A 24,281-nucleotide genomic window follows, 5' to 3' on the forward strand; every position below is an offset into this window, starting at 1 on the left:
CCACAGGAGGCTGGGGAGTGATACAGGATGAAGCATTCACCCAATCCTGCCAGGGTCCGGTCCCCACCTGGTGTCTGAGCAGTTCTAGAGGCTGTTTCTGGGAGTCTTGGCCTATGGAGAGCGGCATTCTGTCTGCTACTGCGTCCGACCATGGCAGGGCTGGCACCAAGCTCCCATGCCAAGCCCTAAGCTCACGTCACTGTCATATGCTACCCTGCAGTGGCCGAGGTTTTGCTCTGCAGTCTGCCAGAGGTAGAGCGCACGGGGTCAGGGTTCTTGGCCACCTGGCTCAGGAGGCTTGCAGGGATCAGTCTGCAGGTGCTGACCTGGGATTGGAGGTCGTGGGGCTGTGTCTTGATCTAGGTTCCAGGATGACTTCAAGTCTAAGGACTGGACTCAGTGCCCCCTCTCTCCCTGCCTCGTGGGTAGTGGCTCTTCCTGCTCTGCTCCTTGGAGCTGGTAGAGGAGTGAGTGCCAGTGCTTCGCATCCTGCCTTCTCCAGTGCTGCTTTTACTAAACTCAGGCCAGCACTGTGGCCCCTGCTGCCTGGCCTCTGCAGCTCTGTGACTCCCGGGAACTGAGGTTCTAGCTAGCGTACACACCCTCCTTGTAGTGTTGCCTTCCTCCACTGCTGCCATGCACTGCCCACCTCGGCCTCTCACATAGCGTCCAGACCCTCGCCTGCTGCCACCTGCGTCCTCACGCTGAGTTCTGCAGTGTGCAGCTAACATGCACTGCGGAAACAGAGCCCTCATCCAGTGTGTCCCCTGCAGGATGTTGGGGTCTGTTCAGCCGCTTCTGGAAGCTGAGTGCTGCGGCTGTGTGCCTGTTTGTTTCTCATTGAGCTGTGCTGTTAGGCTGGTTTAAGGTTATGGCAGGCTCTGATTCTGAGGTCTTTTCCTATGTGTGTTTATCTTTCCCTGGCTTATCACCCACATACTGAATTTTATCCTGTGGTGAATTGTGTTATAAAGTGAAACACTATCTTTAAAACAAGAATTCCCAAAGATGTTGTTTCTGCCATTTTTATAACCCCTGCCCCATATATTCTGCTATAGTTCTCTGTGCACGCGGGTTGCCTGATACGTAGAGCACACAGTTTCTTGACCTTTTGCAAGATTTTATTGTAGCCACTAAAAAAAAAAAAAAAAAAAAAAAAAAGACTAAAACTGCTGTTGGGCGTGGTGCCAGCCAAGCCTCGCGCACGAATTGCTGGTGACTTGGAGATGTCTGAATTCAGTGGCTCCTCTGCTGTGGGGCGGTGGCAGTGGGTTTTCCTGTCCTTCTGGGAGTGGGCATGTGTGAGGGTCCCGGAGTCTCCCATTTGACTTTGGAGGTGACAAGCCGTTCTGCCTGACATGCCATCGCCTCTGCGCATTCTTCTCTTTGGTTTGATGTGGGCATGTTTCATGTGGATAGTAAGGATGCCGTGAAGGTGCTTTCCCAGCTGGCCATCCCTCATGACCCATCCCCCAGTATTTCTGAAAGAGACCCCGACTCCTGGATCATGGGAAGGCACTGCAAAACCCCTAGCTTTTGTGGGATGTGGAGAAGCAGGGAATGTGTCTGGACCTGTGTGCCATCCGGCCAGGAGGTGGCGCGTGCCATCCAAGAATTCCCAGCTTCTCATGGTTTCCCCTACAGGCATCGCTGTGTCTGTGTGGGTTGGCTGGAGGCAGACTTGAGATCTGAGATTAGGCAGTGCTGGAACCCTGGCTGAGGGACTGCCTGGGCTGTCTGCATGCGGTCCCTCCCACCTCTGCCCTGGGCCTTTCTGACTCATTTGTCCTCCCAGATAATGGCTTTCCAAGCCCTACCTGTCCTGTATCCACCCAGCCACTCTGCTGTCTGATACAGGGTGCTTGAACTCACTCCCTATACACCTGTCCTACATCCTCTGAAATCAGCCGGCTTATTTCAGAGTGTGACTGTGACTCTAAGAGGGCAAGAACTCCCTCTGTCTTCCATGAACTCTCTTCTGGAGCAATCTAGAGGAGTGTGCACTTTGTTTATCCCCTCCATGGAGAAGTGTTTCTTACGCTTGGAGCCCAGGCCACCTGCAGCCACGTGAAGTCAGCCGCTGTTCTGCCTGGGGCCCCTGCAGTCCCTCTGCACTGACTCCCCTGGGGCTCCCTCGCTGCAGTGGCACAAACTTGAAGCTCAGATTCTGTGGAGCCCTTCCCCCAGCTCAGACCGCCTCGGTGGCTCCTGTGGCCTCGCAGGGGTGGCGGGTCACCCCTACAGGTATTGCTCAGCTTTCCCGCTGTGTTAAGAAACTTAAGATTAGAATCAGCCTTGAAAAATCCAGATTTCCCATGGAAGTCTGTATTTCCAGTTTCCCATTGAGTGGGCAGAGGATATGAGTGCCTGGCACCCTGGTAGGGCATAGTCTCCTCCGTGACTCCACCTGCCAGTGCTAGCTTCTCCCTCCTGCACTGTGAGTGCTGCTGCTCCCTGGCACTCCTCCCAAGGAGGCCTCCCGGCATTCCACGCAGGCAGGGCCCTCCGGGAGCTATTTTTTTCTGCTCCCAGTCTTATTTCTTACCCGGTTGCTTCCTCACTGGTGATACCAGGCCACTGGTTTCCTGCTGGCCGTTGCTGCCATCACTTAGACTGGAATCCTGCTGCTGTTGACCACATCTGCCCCCTTTTCCCTGACACCCCTCACCCCGCACCCCCCAGACACTGCTGTGCCAGCCCTTGTGGTTTAAATCTAAAGTTGCCTCCAAGAAAGGCCTCTGGCCTCTCAAGCAGCACCCGGGCTCTTGTGGAGCCCCTTCTCATTCCCTGGCTCACAGGGGACTGACCCAGCCTGCAGGGCCCGGGCTGCTGCGGCTGCCCACCTCTTCCTGCCAGCCTCAAGCAGAGACTGAGTGCACAAGAGGTTTCTTTCTTCGGTTGTGAATCTTGGCGATTATCTCTTCCGTAGCCTTGCGGTTTAAAGATTCTGAAATCGTTGTGGCTTTGTGAAAAGTGTCAGCTTTATCTGGCTGGTATGCTCCTGTGTTCCTGGGAGCCTGTGTTCCTGGGAGTGTAGGCCTTACCTATGCATTGCACTGGGGGATGAGCTGGAGGGGCCACCGAAGCTGTGCAGTGGGCCTGCCTGGGGCTGTGGCCCCACAAAGGAGAAGCTCTCCTCTGCTCTCCCAACCCTTGAGAGAGGCACACTGACTCTCTGTAGCCGACACAGAAGGGCGCTTTAATCCCTTGTGCTCCTTGCTCCCTAGGTGATGAGTCGGACGTGGAGCTAGAAAGGAAGTATAAGGAAGATGATCGAGACAAGGCCCCGAGGAGAACCCGGGCACAGAAGGCAGAGAAAGTGCAAAAGCTGTCGGGAAAGGAGGCCGGGCAGCCTTCCGGAGCCAAGAAGCCCATCATCAGTGTGGTTTTAACTGCCCACGAAGCCATTCCAGGTGACCTTGGCAGACGGGACCTGGGAAACAACCCCATGGGGCGGTGTGAGCCAAGGGCAGCCCCACAGTGTCCTTGGAGTGGGTGAAAGGGAACCCCACAGCATCCCCCGAATCCTCGGGGGGGGGGCCAGGGGCCTTGTCCACTCAGACCCAGCGTGGCCAGGGCTGTTGCGGCTCCTTCCTGAGGCAGTGGGTGTCGCAGATCTTGATGTCACGGCTGTAGCAGCCCCGCCTGCCCTGCTCCTTGCCCCGGGGGGGAAGCCCCTCTGCTGGGGGAGCCCTGCTTCTCAGCCAGGCTGCCTTTGCCCGACTCCCCTGTGCATGTCAGTGGGACTCAGCACATGTTTTATAATGTTGGAAGTTTCCATCTCCATTTCCTTTTACGTGAAACACCTGGTAGATAAGCTATACTATGTTTTATTAAAAAGATCTCTTTCAGGATGGGTGCTTCAGACAGAAAGCAGTTTATGATAGTGGATTTCAGAATATAGTAGTTTTCTTTTGTATCCAATTGGGGTAATAACTGTCAAATAAAAATTTAAAATCATGTTTAGGATTTTTTAGCCTTTTCAGCATCTGTTTGTGTTGCTCATAGCACTTCATTATTAAATGGTTCATTTTTTTTTCATATATGCTTCACTGCAGGGTAGGGTGTTCAGTAGAGAATAAATCATACACAGTTATATGATTAAAACTTTTGGGAAAGCTGTTTTATATGCCCCAAGCCTCAACTGAACAATAGTATTATTTAAAAAAAAAATGCAATTCCTGAAGGAAGAGTTTCCTGTTCTCAGTGGTTCCATGCAAAGTTCTAAGATATTCTCAAAAGTCAGTGTGGGCATTTTGAAGGTTTTAGAAATGAGAGCAGCAAGTGTGACGGTTTCTCTTTGCTATTCCAGGGACAAAGGGGCAGTGGAGTCTTTTGTCTGTGTATTTGACACACACACACATCCCTGTGTGCACAGCATAGCCCACTGCCTGACACACACACACCCGTGTGCACAGCATAGCCCACTGCCTGACACACACACCCGTGTGCACAGCATAGCCCACTGCCTGACACACACACACCCGTGTGCACAGCATAGCCCACTGCCTGACACACACACCCGTGTGCACAGCATAGCCCACTGCCTGACACACACACCCGTGTGCACAGCATAGCCCATTGCCATGAAATGGCTTCCATCTTTTCACTTTGTAGAATTGCAGAGTTAAAGGTGACCCTTGATATTTCCCAGTCCAAACCCTTACTTCCTGGGCTGGACTCATACAGCCAGAGATCTAAAGGCACCATGATGTTTGGGTCTGGATTCCGATTGACAGTCATCTACCATTCCGTATAAAGTCTCACAAGGGGCACTTGTGTGCGTGGTACTTGTGCCTATCTATGAATGTGTTTTTGTTTAATAAGATGAAAGGAAATGTGCTACTTTGTCCCTTCCCGCTTCACACCTGCAGGTGTGCCCACGCACACGATCGTATTCTCTCTCACACACATACGCACAAGTTGCGTGTGTGAGCTGAAGGAAAGTCTTGTGAGGGCGTCCTGTGGGAAGGGAAAGCGCTGTGCTGGGGGATGTGGCCTGCAGTGGCCCGTGTCGGTGCCTCTTGATGAGCAGAGCTCTGTGCACTCCTCCCAGGGGCCACCAAGATTGTTCCTGTGGAGGCCGGTCCCCCTGAAACAGGCGCTGCACACCCCGAGACCACGGCAGCTGACCTGGTGCCTCGGAGAGGGTACCAGGAGTACGCCATCCAGCAGACACCGTATGAGCAGCCCATGAAGTCGAGCAGGTACAGCATTTTGTTCATTGTAATCATAGCCAGGCGGTGGACACAGATGGCCTCCCCAGGGTGCAAGGAGTGTCCATGTGTGTGTTTACCTGTGGGCTGTTCGCAAAGGGTTGTGAACGTGTCGATTCCACAGCTGGGTCAGCCTGTATGTTACAGCCCTTACTGTACTGGCTGAGCCTGGAAGACGGGACACATCCAGAGGCTGAACACCAGTTGGCTAGTGAAGGCGGACCCTTTTACTCAAGCAAGCATACTCTCTCGCCTCCTTTTCCCTCCCCTCCTACTCTCCCTTCCTACTCTCCCCTCCCCTCCACTCTCCTCCCCTCTTCTCTCCTCTTTCGCTGTTTTTGGAAGGGGATAAAGAGCACACATTTTAGAATCTAAACTTGGGTTTAGTGCAGCAGTCTGACCAGCTGTTATGCGCTGGCACAGCTGGTGTGACAAACCAGACGGGCAGCCATCACATTGTGATGTGGTGAGTTAAGCCACAGGGGACACCTGTGGCCTGTATCAGCGCGCCTATGATGGACTCTCAGCTACACTGCTCACACTTCAGCTTCCAGATCGTGCACCTGCGAGGCAGTGCTGATGGCCCAGGTACTTGGGTTCCTAGCACCCACACGGGAGATGCAGACAAAATTCCTGAGTTCTGTCTCTGGCCTGGCTTGGCCTTGCCTGTTGCCAGTGTTTGGGGAATCAAACTGTGGGTGAAAGATCTCTGTCTCTTTCTGTCACTCTGCTTTTCAAACCAATCAGTAAACCTCAAGAAAACATTTTATGGAAGCTTTTGAAATAAAGATTGTTGTTATTGTTAAAAGGAATGACTGAGCCCCTTCCTTCGCGAAGCTTACCCTGCGCTGCACGGGGAGCCGAGCTGTTCTGTCGCTGTCTACACACTGGTGTTAGGGGGTCTAGCAGAGTCCTATTTCAGTGGTGAGAACGCATGCTGAACTGCTGGCTGACTCTCTGGCACATGTTATTAAACCATGTGATGTGCTTCACTAATTAAACCAGATTATGTTATTAAACCATGTGATGTGCTTCATTAATCTGTAGCGTCAGTACCTCTTCCTGGAGGGGGACATGACAGCATTTATTGACAAAGCCGTAAAGATCCTCATTGCTTTGACAATTCCATGAGAGAATTATATTTCAAGTTTATCCCATACCTCAGCTCAGGGTGATTTGTAGGTGTTAATTATTGTCATGATAGTTCCAGGTCTGTTGGGGAAGGGTTCAGCTAAATGGGTAAGCCAGCTCACTACTGGATCAATCGGTCTGTTGGGGAAGGGTTCAGCTAAACAGGTAAACCAGCTCGCTACTGGATCAGTCGGTCTGTTGGGGAAGGGTTCAGCTAAACGGGTAAGCCAGCTCGCTACTGGATCAGTCGGTCTGTTGGGGAAGGGTTCAGCTAAACGGGTAAGCCAGCTCGCTACTGGATCAGTCGGTCTGTTGGGGAAGGGTTCAGCTAAACGGGTAAGCCAGCTCACTACTGGATCAGTCGGTCTGTTGTGCATTCCATTCCTGTTTTATTGTGTAAATTATACAGTGAGACAGACTGTTGTGATGCGTGAGCGTTTTGTTTTTTGAGGAAAGGCGGTGGAGTCACTGCAGGCGGCTCGCCACATGGCCCTCCTCTCCGTGCTTGGAGCGAAGGAGCTTCAGACCTCCGTGTTCTAGGTCTGGGGTGGCAGCAGAAAACTAAGCAGAAAATCATTTATAATGTCGTTACCCAAAGCTGTAAGTGCTGTTAATATTTTAAACGTATTTCCTTATGGCCTTTTTCAAAAATGTATTTTGATTATTTAAATTCTTTTTTTTTTTAAAGAACAGCTGGAGTGAGAACCAGTGCCCGTAAGGGATGCCAGCGTCGTAGTCCCATGACATCTAGCTTTTTTTTTTTTTTGAGTTTACATTCCTTATGTGATTTTATATCTTTCCTGTAAAACATTGCATTGTAGTTATTTTCCTTTGCTTAAGTTGTTCACAGGCCTTTTGCTTCATGTGGCACACTGTAAGTTTATTATTTGAGGAAGACCCGAAGCCTTGGGTCCCACTTGCAGGAGTCCTGGCATCTTTCCAATGTAGAGCTTTTGGTTGCATCACTCAGGTAGAATGCTCTAGTGTCTGTGGGCTGTAGTCCTTTTAAACATTTTTTAGCTCACACACCAAGCTATGTGGAGAGGTTTATCAACATAGACCGTCCAGTCAGGCGGGACCCAGTTCAGTGAGCTCAGACTGGTAGCACAGCTTCATTATGGTGTGTCCCAGGTCCTTGGGCAACTGGATGCGCTGTAGGCAGGCTGCAGTAACGGCTGTGGAGGAAGTTCCCTGCCCCTTCTGCTCCCTGTGTGTGTTGCAGGACCTGGGCAGCTGCCCCCTGCCAATTTTAGGGGCCTTCTCAGCGTGTTGTGGCTGCACTGGGGGCAGTGCCCTGGTCCTTCATGCCGTGTAATGAGGGTGAGGATGGACGTGCAGGCTCCCGAGTCAAAGTGTGTCGGTGGCCACACTTACCAGCTGTGTGACATAGGGCGAATACTTGGTTTCCTTATCTGTCAGCTAGGTGTTACAGTCGCAGGTTTGGGATGAGCTAGATACTGGGTGTAGAGTGTGTTGTGTGACAGGCACTCAGGCCTTGTCAGCTGTAGCTGTTCCGTCTCCTTCAGCATGCGGGTGGGGGTCAGGGACCGGTGATCACTCACTAGTAAGGCAGTCCTGTGGATGGTTGTCTTGTTTCCTGCATCTGAGCCCTCTCATCCAGCTCTGATAGCGCAAGATGATCAAGAGCTGCCCATCAGCTTTGGTACCGGCGGGACAGTGGGAGGTAGCAGCGTAAGACAGCTCACCTCTCCCACCTGTGCACTGGCTCACAGGCGCCCACCTAGCCAAGCACCTGCTGTGTCACCCATTCATCACAGTTAGGGACAGCTCTTCTGGGACAGGAGTGGTGAGCTCTGGGGGAAGTTCCAGATCCTGTTCCTGACTCAGCAGTCTGAGGCGTAGGCTCTGTCTTCATGGGGACAAGTGGGGACTGATGGTACCCCTGCCACAGAACCTTGCAGAGGGGGGAGGGCTGATGGTACCCCTGCCACAGAAGAGGGGGGAGGGCTGATAGTACCCCTGCCACAGAACCTTGCAGAGGGGGGAGGGCTGATGGTACCCCTGCCACAGAAGAGGGGGGAGGGCTGATGGTACCCCTGCCACAGAAGAGGGGGGAGGGCTGATGGTACCCCTGCCACAGAACTTTGCAGAGGGGAGGAAGATCGCCCTTGGCTGTGGTTGAGTGACTTGGCAAGTCTGGAGGAACAAAGCCAGGAGACCAGCACCGCATGTCTAGTCTCCTGAGCAGACCAGGCTTGGTGTGTGCCCCCTTTAGGACCTGCAGCTTGTCCCAGGCTCTCACTGAGGGCTGTACATGTGGCAATGACGCATTCCACTTTCTGTCTCCTTCTCTTGTCTCATTCACCAAGCCTCACCCTGCCATCTTGTCCTTGTTAAGTTTTCCCGGCTGCCTTTACCCAGTCCGGGGATCTAGCATGTTCCTGTCAACACCGTCACACTGCTGTGTGCTGTGTGCAGACCCGTCTCCTCTCGCTCTAGGCTCCAGGCTCCTGACAGACCCCAAACCTCTGATCCTGCTTGCCAAGAGCGTGCGTGCCTCACGCCACTTGTGTCTGCTTGAGACCTCAGTGCAGTTAGACTCCAGTTAGACTGCAGTTAGACTGCAGGTTCAAGGTCTCCAAGGGTAACTGTGCTGCCATCTGTTTCTAGGCTAGGTCCCACCCAGCTCAAAATCTTCACGTGTGAGTACTGCAACAAGGTCTTCAAGTTCAAGCACTCGCTGCAGGCCCACCTGCGCATCCACACCAATGAGAAGCCGTATAAGTGCTCCCAGTGCAGCTACGCCAGCGCCATCAAGGCCAACCTCAACGTGCACCTGCGCAAGCACACGGGGGAGAAGTTTGCCTGCGACTGCTGCCCCTTCACCTGCCTGAGCAAGGGCCACCTCAAGGTGCACATCGAGCGGGTGCACGAGAAGATCAAGCAGCACTGCCGCTTCTGCAAGAAGAAGTACTCCGACGTCAAGAACCTCATCAAGCACATCCGGGACACCCACGACCCACAGGACAAGACGGTCCAGGAGGCCCTGGATGAGCTGCGCCTCATGACCAGGGAGGGCAAGCGACAGCTGCTCTATGACTGCCACATCTGCGAGCGCAAGTTCAAGAATGAGCTGGACCGCGACCGCCATATGCTGGTGCATGGCGACAAATGGCCTTATGCCTGCGAACTGTGTGGCCATGGGGCCACCAAGTACCAGGCGCTGGAGCTGCATGTCCGGAAACACCCCTTCGTCTACGTCTGCTCCATCTGCCTTAAGAAGTTTGTCAGCTCCATCAGGCTGCGCTCCCACATCCGGGAGATGCACGACTCTGCGCAGGAGAGCCAGATCTTCACCAGCTCCATCAACCAGAGCTTCTGCCTGCTTGAGCCCGGTGGCGACATCCAGCAGGAAGCCCTGGGGGACCAGCTGCAGCTGGCGGAGGCGGAGCTGGTGTTCCCCGGGGTGAGTGTGCTCAAGGAGAAGGACTGCTCCCAGGAGGCCCAGCCCAGGGGGACGCAGGTGGACCTGGAGGCCCCCCTGAAAACACCCACCCCTGAGGCCCCTGAAGGTGCCACAGCCTTGCCACCCTGTGAACTGGAGACCACCGTGGTCTCATCGGATCTGCATGCGCTGGCAGTGGTTTCTGATGGTTGCTTATTGAAAAATGATACCTCCCCCATGGAGGCTCACGTTGCTCACGAGAGCACCCCGGACCCCCAGCACAGGGCCTCGGCCCCGACTCAGGACAAAGAGATGCCACTGCTGCTGTCCCGGGCTGAAAGCGCCGGGCCTGAGCAGGACACGCCGAGTGGTGAGAGCCCCACAGATGAAGGGCAGACCATGGCCACCCTTGGTGCCAGTGAACCAGAACCGAGCCTGTGTCTCAGGCAAACCCCGGCAGAGGCCTCGGATGCCCTGCCCCCGCGGGCTGGGAGTGGGGACACACCCGAGTGCCAGCCCAACTCTTGCAAACCTGCCTCTGAACACCGACCTGGCATCACTGCGTTCATGAAGGTCCTGGACAGTTTGCAGAAGAAACAAATGAACACCGGTTTGTGTGAGAGGATCCGGAAGGTGTACGGAGACCTGGAGTGTGAATACTGTGGTAAGAGAGGGCAGACTCGGGCGCGGCCAGCCAGCAGGCTCCTTCCCAGCAGCCCAGCCGTTCCTGTCTCGCTGTGGTCACCTCGTGTTACTGTAAATGAGCTCCCCTCCTCGGCAGCAGATAGGGCCGGGTGGCCACCTGTGTTGCAGTTAGCGTGCAGAATCACCGCGCAGGCAGCTGCGGTGACAGCACGGGTGACTGTGTTGGATGGGTCAGTTGCGCTTGCTGAAATTACCCCACGAACCCTAACCAGGAAGAGTCCTGTAGCTCATGACAAGTGTCAAGCTTCTACTTGTGACCACATTCTAGACGAGGGGGAAGAGGTCCGAGGGTAGCTGGAGCCCTCTGCAGGGAGACCCCGAGAGCTCTCTGCCCACTTGCAGGTACTCTGGAGTCTACTGGCTCTCCGGAGGGGCAGGTGCCACTGGCAGTGGGAGGCCCAGCCCGAGCCCCTGTGCCCAGGAGTGTCAGCAGGGTTGAGAGGCTCCGGCTTGTGCCCATGCGTCACAGCATTTGGCACTGTGACTGGTCCTTGGTGAACACTTGTCTCCTCTCTCAGCACTGGCATTCTGCCAGTGGCACTAGCGCTGATCTCTTTGCTTCCACCCACCTTGGAAAAGTAATTTCAAGACACAGAATTGGTGGCAAGTGTAGAGGCTTGGAGACAAGCCTGAGAGGATGCTAATTGTAGTAAAAAAAAAAAAAAAAGAAAAATATATACATAAAGTAAAATGATAATGCTAATTTAGAAAAAAGATTCAAATTCAGTATAAAAAAACTTCCTTGTTCTCACGTGAAAATATTTTTTTAGGCAAACTTTTTTGGTACCAGGTGCATTTTGACATGCATGTTCGCACCCACACCCGGGAACACCTGTATTACTGCTCGCAGTGCCACTACTCCTCCATCACCAAAAACTGCCTTAAACGCCATGTAATTCAGAAACACAGTAACATCTTGCTGAAGTGCCCCACTGACGGCTGTGACTACTCGACTCCAGATAAATATAAGCTGCAGGCACATCTTAAAGTTCACACAGAGCTGGTAAGTAGCCCGCCGAGAGCGGCAGCCCCGTCTCCCTTGGGTGCGCCTTGCTTCCTCACACAGATGCGTACACAGGCGTCGCTTCTGTCGGTCACTCCCGCGTGCTGGCACCCGGCCCCAGCAGCGCAGGCAGGGCAGGCGGTCTCAGGCAGCAGCTCTTCACTTCCCACACGCCTGCTTGCCCCTCTGCCCACCATCTCCCCACCCTCGGCTCGTGCTCAGCGAGCAAGTGAGCAGGCGTGCGCCCAGATGCAATCCACTGCGGAGGAAACGAGGTCGAACACGTTGCTGTCTGCGTGCGCGTCTCAGCAGCAGAGGGAAGCCCGTAGAAGGAACAGCGGAGCAGGAGGGGAGCGAGGGGCTCTTAAACACCATGTTAGAGAGTTCACTGAGACGGGGGTGATGGACAGCTGCCCCTGGCTGTTGCTGGGGAACCCTGAAGGGTGAGCATCAGTGTTGGCTGCTAGAAAGAGCGCAGTGAGTGTGGACACACCTCACTATCACGTCAGCGTGTCACTGATTGCAAACCCTCCAAGAAGGAATGTCAGTGAGGCACTTTGATTTTTAAATTCCTTTGCAAATTCTAGGGTGCTGTTAATATTCATGATGCTCTATTTGTTGAGTTCCTTGGTGAGGGAGCTTGAAGCACAATGAATCACTGTTTTGCTTTTGCAAATTCTTACTTAACTCAAGGGGCTGACACCTGAGACTGATTGGAGACATCTTCCCATGGTGAAGGAAGCACAGCTGGGCACCACGTGTGGCTCTGTGTTAGCTGCTTCCCTTTTTAAGCAGAGTTCATAACGAAGCCTCAGAAACTCACTGCGCTGCCACGAATTTTCCAGCACAGCCACTCACACGCTCTGGCCGTTTGTCTCTATAGCGTGAAGTTGGGGCGCTTGGATGAAGTGGGTGGGTCCGAGCCAGGACTTTCGGTGACGTAAGTGGATTGGAACAGCGTTTCAAGCATCCACAGGCTTTGGGCAAGTCGCTTGTTCTTTCTGAGACCTGGGAGCCTTCTGTGTAATGTATCCTGTGTCTATGTATGCATATGTGTATCGACATATACAGACAGGTTTACACATGTGTCTATACAGGCTGCTTATATGTATCTACACACAGTTCTACGTATATGTATGTTTGTGGGTGTCTGTGTATACACACTTGTTTATGTGTAGAGATCTGCTTTTGTTTTTAAGAGGTTGGCAGAGAACACTGCCCATTAAAAACCTGGCATGCTACCCTGTTGGACAGCTGACCGTGTGTACCAGCTGTTGAGTGGTCGTCCCCAGGCCATGTCCACCCCCTCTCTGCAAGAGGGGTGTGGACCGTCATTCCTCGTGGATTACTGGTAGTCGGTACTGCTCCTGGCCATATTCTTAGTGCCTCAGTGTCACTCTGCTGGGAGCTCTTACTGGAGGCAGAAGGGACAATGCCAGTGTGAGAGAAGGTGTCTGGGAGAAGCCTTAAGACTGGCAGTGGAAGCCCGAGAGGACTGTTTGGTTGTAACACTGGCGGCCCCAAGTCACCTGCCCTGTCCAGCATAGGGATGTGTTGCATAGCCTCTCTGTGCTTCAGCTGACCTGTCCTCCAGTGAGGAGAAAGAGAGAGCAAAGGCAAAGGGCCTGAACAGTGCCTGGCGTGGAGTGAGCCCCAGGTGCTTCTGGCTGGCCTGGGATGCTGCAGCACCGACCAAGCAAGCTGTCAGTGAGCTTTGCTCCCTGGAACGTGGACTGCACCTGCCCAGGATCTGTGCTGGACAGACTCCCAGTCAGGACCAGTCTGCTGCATCCCCTGGAGCTTCTGCTGCCAACCCTGTCTTCTGGTCCACCAGGAAGCAGCAAGCAATTGGCTGAGGCTGCTTTGTGCTGTTCTCGAGAAAGTGACATTTTAAAAAAGTCTCTTTGCGTCCCCCTTGCCTCTGCCCCTGCCCTGCCTTCCGTGCAGAGAGCTCAGTAGGTCACATGGTCAAGGTACTCAGAAGTGTCAGAAATGCCCTGCAGCCAGGGCGGAATGTGTGGGACTGAGGGAGGACCAGTTGTGGGCTCTGTTCTGTCTTACACGGTATTGGCCATTGGGAATTATTTCTTCACTGGGCAGCGCAGGAACCTGTGTTTCCAAGTCTTTTGGTGACCTGTCCATGGTCAGCATCAGTAAAGGGCTTGTCATTGTCCCAGTGCTGTGTGGCCCAGGTGAGCTGGTAGTGTTGTCCCGTCTGTCCTTGGCACTGGTGTTGCTTTAGAAGCTGTTAAAGCTTAGTGCCGCTGTTTCCTTAGTGGGGTTTGTACTTCCTCCACTTGAGACACTTTCAGAGGTGAGCACACTGGGCCTCTGGAGCTGGAGGCCGCGGCTCAGGTGTAAGGCTGCCCACCTGCCTGCATGGGCGCTCTGTATGGGGAGAGCAGTGAGTTCACAGTGGTGGCCGCATGGGAAGTCAGTGAGTGCCATATAGAGCACCCTGCTCCCCCATCCTCCCAGAGAGGGTCTGGAGGAGGCCCACTGGGGCTTAGGGTTCCTGGAGGGCTGCCTGGAGGAGGTGTTCTGGGTTGGAGGCTGGGCTCTTTGGCCATCCTGGCTTCTGCTGGGAGTCTTTTAACCACCATTCTTTTCAAGTGTGCCGCGTGTCAGTTTGTTTTTCATCTGCCACGGGGAACCGAGGGTTTGCAAAAGAAACAAATGAGTCCTAGGAGTGCCCCCTCATCTGAGCCCTTTCCCACTGCCTTTGTCCTGGTGATCTTCAGAGGGTCGGGAAGAAGGCACTGGCAAGCTGGGAGACAATCTGCTCTCAGGCCGTTGGGGATTCAAAGTAAGAAAAAAAAAATCGCAGGGATTCGGGGGAGATGATGCTACAGGAATGCCTCCATCGGCTGTGATGACCAGGGCACCAGGGGCTTCCAGGGGCTGCCAAGGCCTCCCTTAGGGCACCTGCAGCCCCATGGCATCTCCCAGGTTGACACTGTGTGAGGCCAATGACAGGCACAGGAGCCCATGGAGGAGCCCTAAGCCAGCAATGGAGCCAGAGGTGGGGCTGTAGGCTTGCCTGACCAGACAGCAAGGACAGTTTCTTGAGAGCTGCTGGGACCCCTAAACTTGGCATTCACTGTGTGCTTGCTGCCCACGTGTTGGTGGGAAGCACATTCAGACGACATCGTTGTTTGGCAAAACTCGTTTGTTTTTTGCTCTGGCTGGCACTGGCTCCAGGAGGTGGTTTGCTGCAGTTCCAGCTGGCAGCCAGTCTTACAAGGAGGTGAGAGTGCTTGTTGCAAGCGCCCCCATGGAAGTGCCACTTGCCTTCGCCCGGGGAACAGTCCCCAGCTGCTGTGGGGGCCCACCGTACTGAGAGTGCCACAGCAGCTCTTGTGGGTGTCGAGCAACTTGTTGTAGTCCCAGATCTTTTCTGAGCAGTCGTGGGGGATGGAGGAAATGTGTGGGACAGAGGAGGCAGGTTGTTTGTTTGAAGATACAGTTACTTGGCAGGGAGGGAAGGGGATGGAGCAGGAGAGAGGGAGATCATTAGGGAGAGAGAAGGAAGAGAGATTCTCCATTTGCTGGTTCGTACACCGGATGACCACAACAGGCAACGGTCAGGGTTGAGCCAAGCCAAAGCCTGGGGTCTGGCACTCCGTACTGGTCTCCCGTGTGAGTGTCATGAGCCAAAGAACCTGGGCCATCATCCACTGCCCTCCCAGGCTCACCAGCAGGGAGCTGTGGATTGGTAGTGGAGCAGCCAGGATTTGAAATGACTCTCTAACCTGGGATGCCAATATTGTGAGTGGTGGCTTAACCTGCTGTGCCACACTGCCAGCCACAAAGAAGTCATTTTTATTGCCATTTTACAGATGGTAAAACCGAGGCACTGACAGGTTAAATCACCTGTGTCTCTCAGCTACCCAGAGTGTAGTCTGGGGACTTGGGGTCATGAGATAGCACTAATGGCCACTGTCCAACGGGAGTGAAAGTTCTGGCACCCATGGGCCAATTTAGACACACAACTCTGCCCTCTGTAGGTGTCCGACGGCCCCGCAAGGTGTAGTGTGCCAAGGCGCTGCACACCAGATGTGCTTTGCAAGTGGAAGCTGTTGTGATGTTGTTGTTTAGAGGGATGGGCAGGCTACGCTGAGGGTGGTGATTGCTGTGCCTGTTTCCAGCAGGCATGGAAATGAGCCCACTGGTGGGAGTCAGCTGCCCTAGACTGTGTCAGCATCCCCCAGGACGTGGGGGGCTCCTGCAGGTTGTTCACCTGGCAAGCAGTCCTTGCCACTAGCACTTGTTTCTCAGAAAGATGAGGGCTTGGGACACCTGCTAATGAAAGCAGGTGACTCAGGGCACTTCCAACAGCAGGCATCGGTTGTCTTCCAATTCCAGGGAGGATTCCAGGCCCAAGGTATAGTGGGGTTGCTTCTCCCTGAGGTTCAGGGAGACCTGCTGTCCACTATCTGCTAGCCCCTGTGGGTGTTGCACCTGGTTCCCCCTGGGTGTGCGTCTATGTTCAGGTCCCTCTTTTGCATAAGGATGCTGCGTTGATGTGTCAGGGTGCACCTCAGTGGGTGTACTTCCACCAGACTGAATCTGTGAAGGCCCTGTCAATAACCAATCCCATTCTGAAGTCCTGGAGGTTAGGACCCTGAATGGTTGCCTGTTGAGGGACACAGTTTGATCCGTGGCATGTGCTTCCGTTCCTCCAGTCCTGGAGGTGGGGAATCACCCCCAGGTGAGCTCAGAGAGCAGGGGGGCAGTGAGCAGGAGCTTGTCCTGATGGAGAGGGTGAGCCCTACTCGCAGCAGGGCTGATGAACTCTCTCCCATGGCTCTCTGGAGGGGGCATCCTGGCCAGGCATCTGGACCACCCAGGTCCAAGGCAGGGTCTCCTCCTGGACCTTGGGCTCATTGCCCTCAGTTCTCCCCCTACCTCCCCTGCCCTCCCTTACTTCTTCCTTCAAGATGGAAATAGATTTCTCTCTTCTATCAAAGTCAGGACTGCTTTCGGTACCTCTGCTCTGCCAGGTCAAAGCTTTGTTTTGCTGTCCGCCTGTTGTTCTGCTACTTACCCGTGGTTGGAGGAAAGGAGGCAGGCAAAGGCTGTGTCCCTCTCTTTTATGGTGTGATCTGTAGATTGCGTTTAAGCCCTGCGTGTGCTGCTGGTCTGAGCTTCGCAGCCTGGAACAGGAGCATGAAGAATGCCTGTCATTCCTGAGGGGTTGTCTCATACAATAACTTACATGGACCTCTAGGCAAACTGTGTGTTAAGTGCTAGAGGGTAAAATAAGCCATGGGACCATAGAGCAGTACCGGTTAGCACAGCACACACTTGACCTTGGATTTGAGGCTGGCCTGTTACCACCTCCACAGGGAGCTCCCCTTTAAACCCTCCTTCTCCCTTCTGAAATGGAGCTAACACCATCCCCCTGCTCCAGGCTGTGCAGGGCCAGCTAGGGCCAGCCAGTAGGTGTTTTGGGAAATAGTATGTATGTATTGCCTTGATGAGTTTGATAGTGATGGTGCAATGATTGTGATGAGGGTGACAGCAGTAGTGATGTCGGTACTGCCGCTGCTCAGGGGTGGTGATAATGGTGGTCATGGTGAGCTGATAGTGGTGATGCTAATGGGAGCTATAGTATTGATGGTGATGCTGGTAATGTTGATAGCCATGGTGGTGAGGATGATGGGACAGTGGTGATGGTAGTGCCATGGGCATGGTGGTGATGTGAGTGTTCTGATGATGGTGATAGTGATAGTCATGAACACTTTTCTGTAGAGCCTGGATTTAAGTGAGACAGTCAATTGATGATGTTCTCTTTCTGTTAAGGACAAAAGGAGTTATTCTTGTCCTGTGTGTGAGAAGTCTTTTTCAGAAGATCGTTTGATAAAGTCACACATCAAGACCAACCATCCTGGTAAGTTACAGCTTTGGAGTGGAAATTACTTGTAAAATGCCATGTTTATTTGAAAACACAGCAGTATACATCAACCGCACTAGAAAGACGGATGGACATATGAGTAAGTTCAAGGCTAACCGCTGTCTTTATTTGCAAGTGGGAAGCTTATATAATTATTTCATTTTTATGCTCTTTTATCTTTAGATGCAGCTGTCTCCTGCATGCTGGTGGCGTCTCCTTCCTATTTTCAGTGTGAACTTTGAATGCCTTTATATGGGTCACAGCCCACACAGGCGTCATGTAGATCCTTGCCTGATGTTTGCCCTTATCATAAGTTTGTGTTACCTGGAGTGGTAGTTCACAAGGGGTGCCGGCTGCCCTGAAGGCTGAGGAGCCTCAGAGTTGGGGTGACTGTCCCATGCTGCCTGAGTGTTGAATGCACCAACCACCTGGACTTCATCCCTAATCATCCTGTTGTTGCTGCCTGAGACACTTCATGCTGTTCCGCTTTGTTACTTTGTTACTTCCTGTACATTCTTTTTTTTTTTAAAGATTTATTTATTTTCATTACAAAGTCAGATATACAGAGAGGAGGAGAAACAGAGAGGAAGATCTTCCGTCCGATGATTCACTCCCCAAGTGAGCCGCAACGGGCCGATGCGCGCCGATCCGAAGCCGGGAACCAGAAACCTCTTCCAGGTCTCCCACATGGGTGCAGTGTCTCAATGCATTGGGCCGTCCTCGACTGCTTTCCCAGGCTACAAGCAGGGAGCTGGATGGGAAGTGGAGCAGCCGGGATTAGAACCAGTGCCTATATGGGATCCCGGGGCTTTCAAGGCGAGGACTTTTAGCCACTAGGCCACGCCGCCGGGCCCTCCTGTACATTCTTTAAAGTCCCTCTTAGAGCCCTGCTCCTGGTAGGCTTCTGTGACTCCCCGTCTGGGCAAGCTCCTCAAGGCTTCAGTAGCAGGGCCCATGAGAATCAACATAAGCACTGTTTTCTGTTATGTGAGTAACCAGAGGGCCACGGTACCTCTCTGTCCATGCCTCGTTTCTCTTTCCCTTTATTTTCTATCTGCCCTTGGTGTAGGGAGTTCACTTACCAATCCTAAATACTGAACACTGTTTGGTCTGGGAGTGGGTGGAGGCTGGAAGCTTTTTCTGGGTGAAAATGGATGGTTGCGTTTCTGTGAGGGCATGGTTCTGTCATTCTGTAATCACCAGCTTACGTGATTACGCATTGGGTGGCCCAGTGGGAGCTGGAGATAGTCCACTTGCAATGGCCAGCCCTTGTGCTTGGACAGCTGGAAGACGCTGTTTTGCTGTGGAATATCCAGGACATGAAAACATGCATAGCATCCTCCCATGTGTCCGTAACTCAGCCTGGCCGATTATCCACATCTTCCCATCTCACTTTATATATCTGTCTCAAAAACCTTATTCTTTCTTTGCAGAATATCTCAAGGCATATCCAAGTCATCATCTAGAGTCCCCACTAACAAAACATGAGAATACGTCTCCATCTCTTAGGGTTGCTTGTTAGTGTAAGCATTTTCACCAGTGCAAGAAACAGGGCTAGGATGAATGCCTCATCACTCCCCCTTGTTCATCCACCAACTGTGTCTGTGTTGCCCCAAGAAGTCCTTTGCGTTGATGGGTAGCTGGTTTTGAGTTGAGGTCCCGACATTTGTGTTTTATGCTTGTGTCCCTTGGCATGTTCAGTCAGGTGCACCTCCCCAGGGTTTTCTTGTGACATTGACAGGGGGAAGAGCTGGAATCTCTCCTGCAGAGCATGCCAGGCACTGCATTTGCCTAATCACTGCCCCATGATGCTGTTTCTCCACTCTTTCCCCCAACCTAGCTTTTACATTAATGGCTGTTTAGACTGAGGATTTGAGTTGCTGTTGGTACAACGTTTTAGGCAAAAAGGCTGTCGGTGACCTCATGAGGCTCATCTTGACTTGTCTCCTTGGGTACACAGGTGCCATCCCAAGGTCCACTTCTGTGTGATGTATACAAAGCCCCTGGCCCCTCTGACTGTCCCCCCTCCACCCACCTTTCTGGCAGAGGTCTCCATGAGCACCATTTCTGAGGTTCTCGGGAGGAGGGTGCAACTGAAAGGGCTGATTGGAAAGAGAGCCATGAAGTGCCCGTACTGCGATTTCTACTTCATGAAGAATGGCTCGGACCTTCAGCGCCACATCTGGGCTCACGAAGGTGAGTGTGGAGCTCCTCTCTGACTCTGCTTCGCTGGTGAGTGCTTCAGGAGGAAGCCGCCTCTTCCTGACCCCTGTCCTTTCCTCAGCACGCAGAGCTGTGTCCATCCAGCTGCTAGCCCTGGTGATTCAAATCAGGACTTCCTGGTTGATAGCCACAGGTGCAGGTGTGCACTTCTTCATGGCCTCATTGTAGTTAGCGTTTAATCAATGATCATGTCTCTGAGAACTAGAATCTTGCTGTCAATCATGACAGTACTTCTGGTATCTTCTGTGGTGCATTGCCCATCACAGACCTTGAAGAACTGGTGGTTTGATAGTGAGCGAAGGTGAGGAAGGCAGCAGAGTTGGCCGCTCATCACAGTGTTCAGTGTTATCAGGTACTTTGTGGGAGAGTGAGCAGGTGGAAGGGTTGAGTAGGGTGGGGAAGTGAGGCTGTGCTTTTTGGGGTCTTGTATGAGAAGGGTTGGTGGGGAAACCTCTTCTTGGTATCCTGGGGGAGTTGGGAGTCAAGATTGTGCTACAGGCAACAGGCCCCTACCTTGGAATGAGCCCTCTTCCCTCTCTCTTCCTCTCGCCCCTCATCTCCAAGATGAGGAGAGGAGTCCTGGGGCCAGGAAAAACCATGCCCCCTCAACTCTGCATGTAGGCCCTTTCTGCAGGTTAGGAGCCTGGAGCACTGTAGGTGTGAGACCGGATGGAAGAGTGAATTTCTTTGTGACAGGGATGAACAGGATCTGTTTGTATGCCCCAGGGAAGGAACTCACAGTAGGGGAGGGCCCCACAGCTCAGTGAAGGGAACAGACACCTGGCAGAGGAGGCACCTGGAGAACGGAGGCCGAGGTCGGGAGAGGCGTGCTAAGTGGCTGCTGCCTGGCAGTGAGCGCCATGCTTTTCCCACGTTAGCTGATTCACTTTGTAGGCAGGTACAGTTAGCATCTCACTTTACCCGTGAGGTAATTGAAGCCTTTAGAGGTTAAGAAACCTGCCCAGTGTCACACATCTAACAAGAGGCAGGACTGGGATTCGAACCCTGGCCACAGGAGAGAAGCTTAGTGGCAGGCACATGTGTGCTTCTGTTGTTTGCGGTCATGAAGCTGAGGGGGGTCTGTGGCCCCAGAGGGCGGGGGCCATGCTTGCCTGGAGTTGGTGTTGGTATAACGTTTTAGGCAAAAAGGCTGTCGGTGACCTCATGAGGCTCATCTTGACTTGTCTCCTTGGGTACACAGGTGCCATCCCAAGGTCCACTTCTGTGTGATGTATACAAAGCCCCTGGCCCCTCTGACTGTCCCCCCTCCACCCACCTTTCTGGCAGAGGTCAGCCTGGAGCTGATGCTGGTGGAAGTGCAGGGAGCCCTAGGCAGTAAAAGGTGGTTATGCTCACATGAGAGAGAGACCCCAGGCTCTGGAGGGAGTAGGGCTGGGTTCCAATCCTGCTGCACCACCACAGAGTGGTGGGATGGCACAAACACTCCTGTCTTTGTAAGCTCAAGTCTACTTACCTGTGAAATAGGAATGTGAGCTACTTTGGGATGTGTTGCAAAGGGGAAATGAACTAATTTACATAAACAGGCAGCCTAGCACATAATTAACCAAGTATTACGCGTGTTAATGTCTGTTGAAGCAGACTCACCATCCGAAAATATTCTGAATTGTGGCAAAGGTTCAGAGAGCCAGAGGGTAAAGCTTTTTGGTGGACTGTCCTGACACTGGACTTTTTAGCTGACCTGCCACTTTTTCTATGATAAGGAACTATGAGTGCCCACAGTGCATTGTTTGGGGACCGTTAGAGTTCATCTCTCCATTATAATGCTTCCATCTCTTTGTTTACTTTCAAAGTAAAACGTGGGACAAGAGAAGCAGAGATTAAGAAAAAAAATTGCAAAAAAAAAAAAAAACCTCCAAAACAAAACAAAACAAAAAAACAAAAGCAGGCCTAATTGGTGTCGTCACCTTGGCCATCTGTGGAGAAGTTTTTTTTACAGGTGATGTTTGTTCCACAGAGGACCTGTAACTGCTGCAGGTCCGAGAAAGGGCAGTAATGGACTTGGGCCTCCCCCACCTGTGTGGTTCTCAGACCCGGCTCTTGTAGCTGGCAGCAGCGAATTTTGGAATAGATGGTGTCTCAGTCCTTGCTGAGCAGGGTGAGTGCCAAGTTGTGGGCAGCTGGGCAGCTGGACGGCTGGTCTGCCTATACCATCTGCCTGGGCACAGTGACAGGTGACCACCAGAGCCGCGGGCATGTAGAGCCATTGGGTGACTATGTGGCAGTGCAGCTGGCCAGTGGGGAATGAAGGCACGAGTGGAGATGTTCCTTTGCAAAGCCCTGTGCAGGTGTGCTGGGCTCCTCTGTTGGTCATGATGGGGAGCAGAGGGCTTCTCCAGGATGCTGTGCCTTCTTGAGTGTGTAAGCCACCGGGAACAGCACCTGGCGCTGCAGTGCCTGGCTGAACGTCACTCCTCGGATGTTGGTAATGTGCGGAGATGGCATCACTGAGCCACTGTGTGGCTTGTGTGCTCAATGGTGGGGAGAGTCCTGAACCTTCTGTAGCTTTGGCTTGATGTTGGAAGACCTGGTGGAGACACACATGGTACCGAAAGTTGTGCTTAAGCCAAGCTGCTGCCGTGGGCCTAGGAGAATTCTTAATGAACACCATGAACAGGGGACACAGCATTCCTTGGGAGGTGACTTCTGGTCCCATTACTTCTCAGACATGGGGACTAGTTCCTTGTCACACAGCCTGTTGGAGCTGGTGGTTAGGTCACTTCATTTTCCAGAAACCCAGCCCAGGCCTCAGGCTTATTCAGGCCACACAGCATGTGCGCATGTGGGCTCTGTGCCTAGCACGTGTCCCATGTCCTCTTTCAAGCCCCGTCTTCTCTCCTCTTGAGCCAGAAGTGGTGTGGATAATGGGTGGAAATGCTCACCATAGCACACCATGCTGCATTGTCATGGCTTGTTGACTTTCCTGAATCTCCCAGTGGGCAAGGTGGGGACCAACTCATCTGAGGTCCAGAATCAGCCCTCAGTGCTTGGTGTAAACACAGAACATCAGCAGGGATTCGCTGAAATACAAGATTAGTTCCATGCCAAGATGACTGCCATTGTCTTAGTGTCGTAAAGCTGTGCTTATTTTATTAAGTGAAAGAGGTGTCACGTCTGGTCCTGGGTACATGAGCCTGTTGATTCCTGCAGAGGCCCTTGGCGCCTTTGACATGGTTCAACTGAAGTTACTGATCATCTGCCCTGTGACTTTCTCAGGGCCCATGTCCCCAAGGAGCTCCCAGACCACAGGACGGGGCAGCTGTAAACAGCTCCTTGTGGTACGCACTGAGCACTCCAGCAAGCAGTTACAGGATAGGGGAGGTCAGAGAAAGCTGCAGGTGGAGGGCCTGTCAGAGCCAGGCAGAAGGAGCCAGCAGGCAGGGCCGGCGCAGGAAGTGTGTGGCGTGAGAGGGTCAAGCAGGAGCACCGTTTGGTCCAGAGAGTTTGTTTTATCTATTTGTTGTCTCATGTCACTGTGTTTTTAGAAAGGCATGTGTATTACCCTGCTAGGTGTGAAGCCCTTCAAATGCTCCTTGTGTGAATACGCGACTCGTAGCAAGAGCAACCTCAAGGCTCACATGAATCGTCACAGCACTGAGAAGACCCACCTCTGTGACATGTGTGGCAAGAAATTCAAGTCGAAAGGGACGCTGAAGAGTCACAAGCTCCTGCACACCGCTGACGGTGAGTACCCGACTCCCAGGTGAGCAGGACCCACGCTCAGGGCATGCCCAGGGGGCGGGAGCCGCCACCTGTCTTGGAGAACTGACATGCTAGAAGAGCGGTAGAGACCTGGCCGTGTTCTTCTTGCCAGCGCCCAATGCCTTGACAGCCTGTGGCTCCCAGCAGGGCTGAGGTCAGGTGGCCACTGACTGAGCGTGAGAGAGGTGGGGCGTAGCGAGGAGTGCTGCCGCAAGGGGCCAGGCATCCTTGGTTCTCACTGCTCTGGCCCAAGGAGCAACCTTGGCCACATCTGCCCCGATTGTTGTGTGATCCAAGTTACTTGCTATGTTGTGTTGAAAATGAAGCTCAGCCTAAAATACAATGTTAGGGTCTGGCTTTGTGGCACTGCAGGTTGGGTTGCCTCCTGCAATGCCTGCATCACATATGAGCACTAGTTCAAGTCCCGGCTGCTCCACTTCTGATCCAGCTCCCTTGCTACTGCACCTGGCAAAGAAGCAGAAAATGTGGCCTAAGTACTTGGACCCCTGCCACCCACATGGGAGACCCAAGTGGAGTTCCTGGCTTCTGGCTTCAGAGTGGCCTAGTCCTGCTGGATACTGTGGTCATTTGGGGAATGAACCAGTGAATTCCTTTCTCTAACTCTGCCTTCCAGATAGAGCTTAAAAACAACGTACAGATAATAAAACATCAGCAGTGTTTGAGCTGAGTTGACCCTGATAAGATGTAGATCGTTCATTGTGTCTGTGACTTCCTTTGATTGGCTGCCTGTGCAGTAGGGTCTGGGGAGTTCTGCAGGGAGGAGGCGCAGGATGGCTGTGGGAGACAGTGCCATTACTGACTGGTACGGGGGCCCTGGGCAGCAGGACGCAGCCCAAGGTGGGCTGACGGAGCTTTGCGCTGGGACACAGGTGCTGAACCAGGAAAGGGCTCTTTGGCTTCCCATTTGACTTAGATGCCCCAGCTGTGGGAGGCACTTGTGCCTACTCCATGAAGTAAGAT

The 24,281-nt window shown here is 53.0% G+C and overlaps 1 protein-coding gene across 2 annotated transcripts in view; it reads left to right on the forward strand.

Annotated features, from left to right (window-relative positions):
• Positions 1–24,281, forward strand: part of ZFAT (zinc finger and AT-hook domain containing) — a 174,062-nt gene that overhangs the window by 55,971 nt on the left and 93,810 nt on the right. For both annotated transcript variants that reach the window (XM_058668455.1, XM_058668456.1), the window contains exons 4-10: positions 3,228–3,413; positions 5,057–5,207; positions 8,979–10,417; positions 11,229–11,461; positions 17,267–17,354; positions 19,404–19,553; positions 23,109–23,282. In XM_058668455.1, the coding sequence (XP_058524438.1) occupies positions 3,228–3,413; positions 5,057–5,207; positions 8,979–10,417; positions 11,229–11,461; positions 17,267–17,354; positions 19,404–19,553; positions 23,109–23,282 (2,421 nt within the window). The remainder of the gene's footprint in view (positions 1–3,227; positions 3,414–5,056; positions 5,208–8,978; positions 10,418–11,228; positions 11,462–17,266; positions 17,355–19,403; positions 19,554–23,108; positions 23,283–24,281) is intronic.

This window comes from Ochotona princeps, chromosome 9 (assembly GCF_030435755.1).
Source record: "Ochotona princeps isolate mOchPri1 chromosome 9, mOchPri1.hap1, whole genome shotgun sequence".
NCBI lineage: Eukaryota > Metazoa > Chordata > Mammalia > Lagomorpha > Ochotonidae > Ochotona > Ochotona princeps.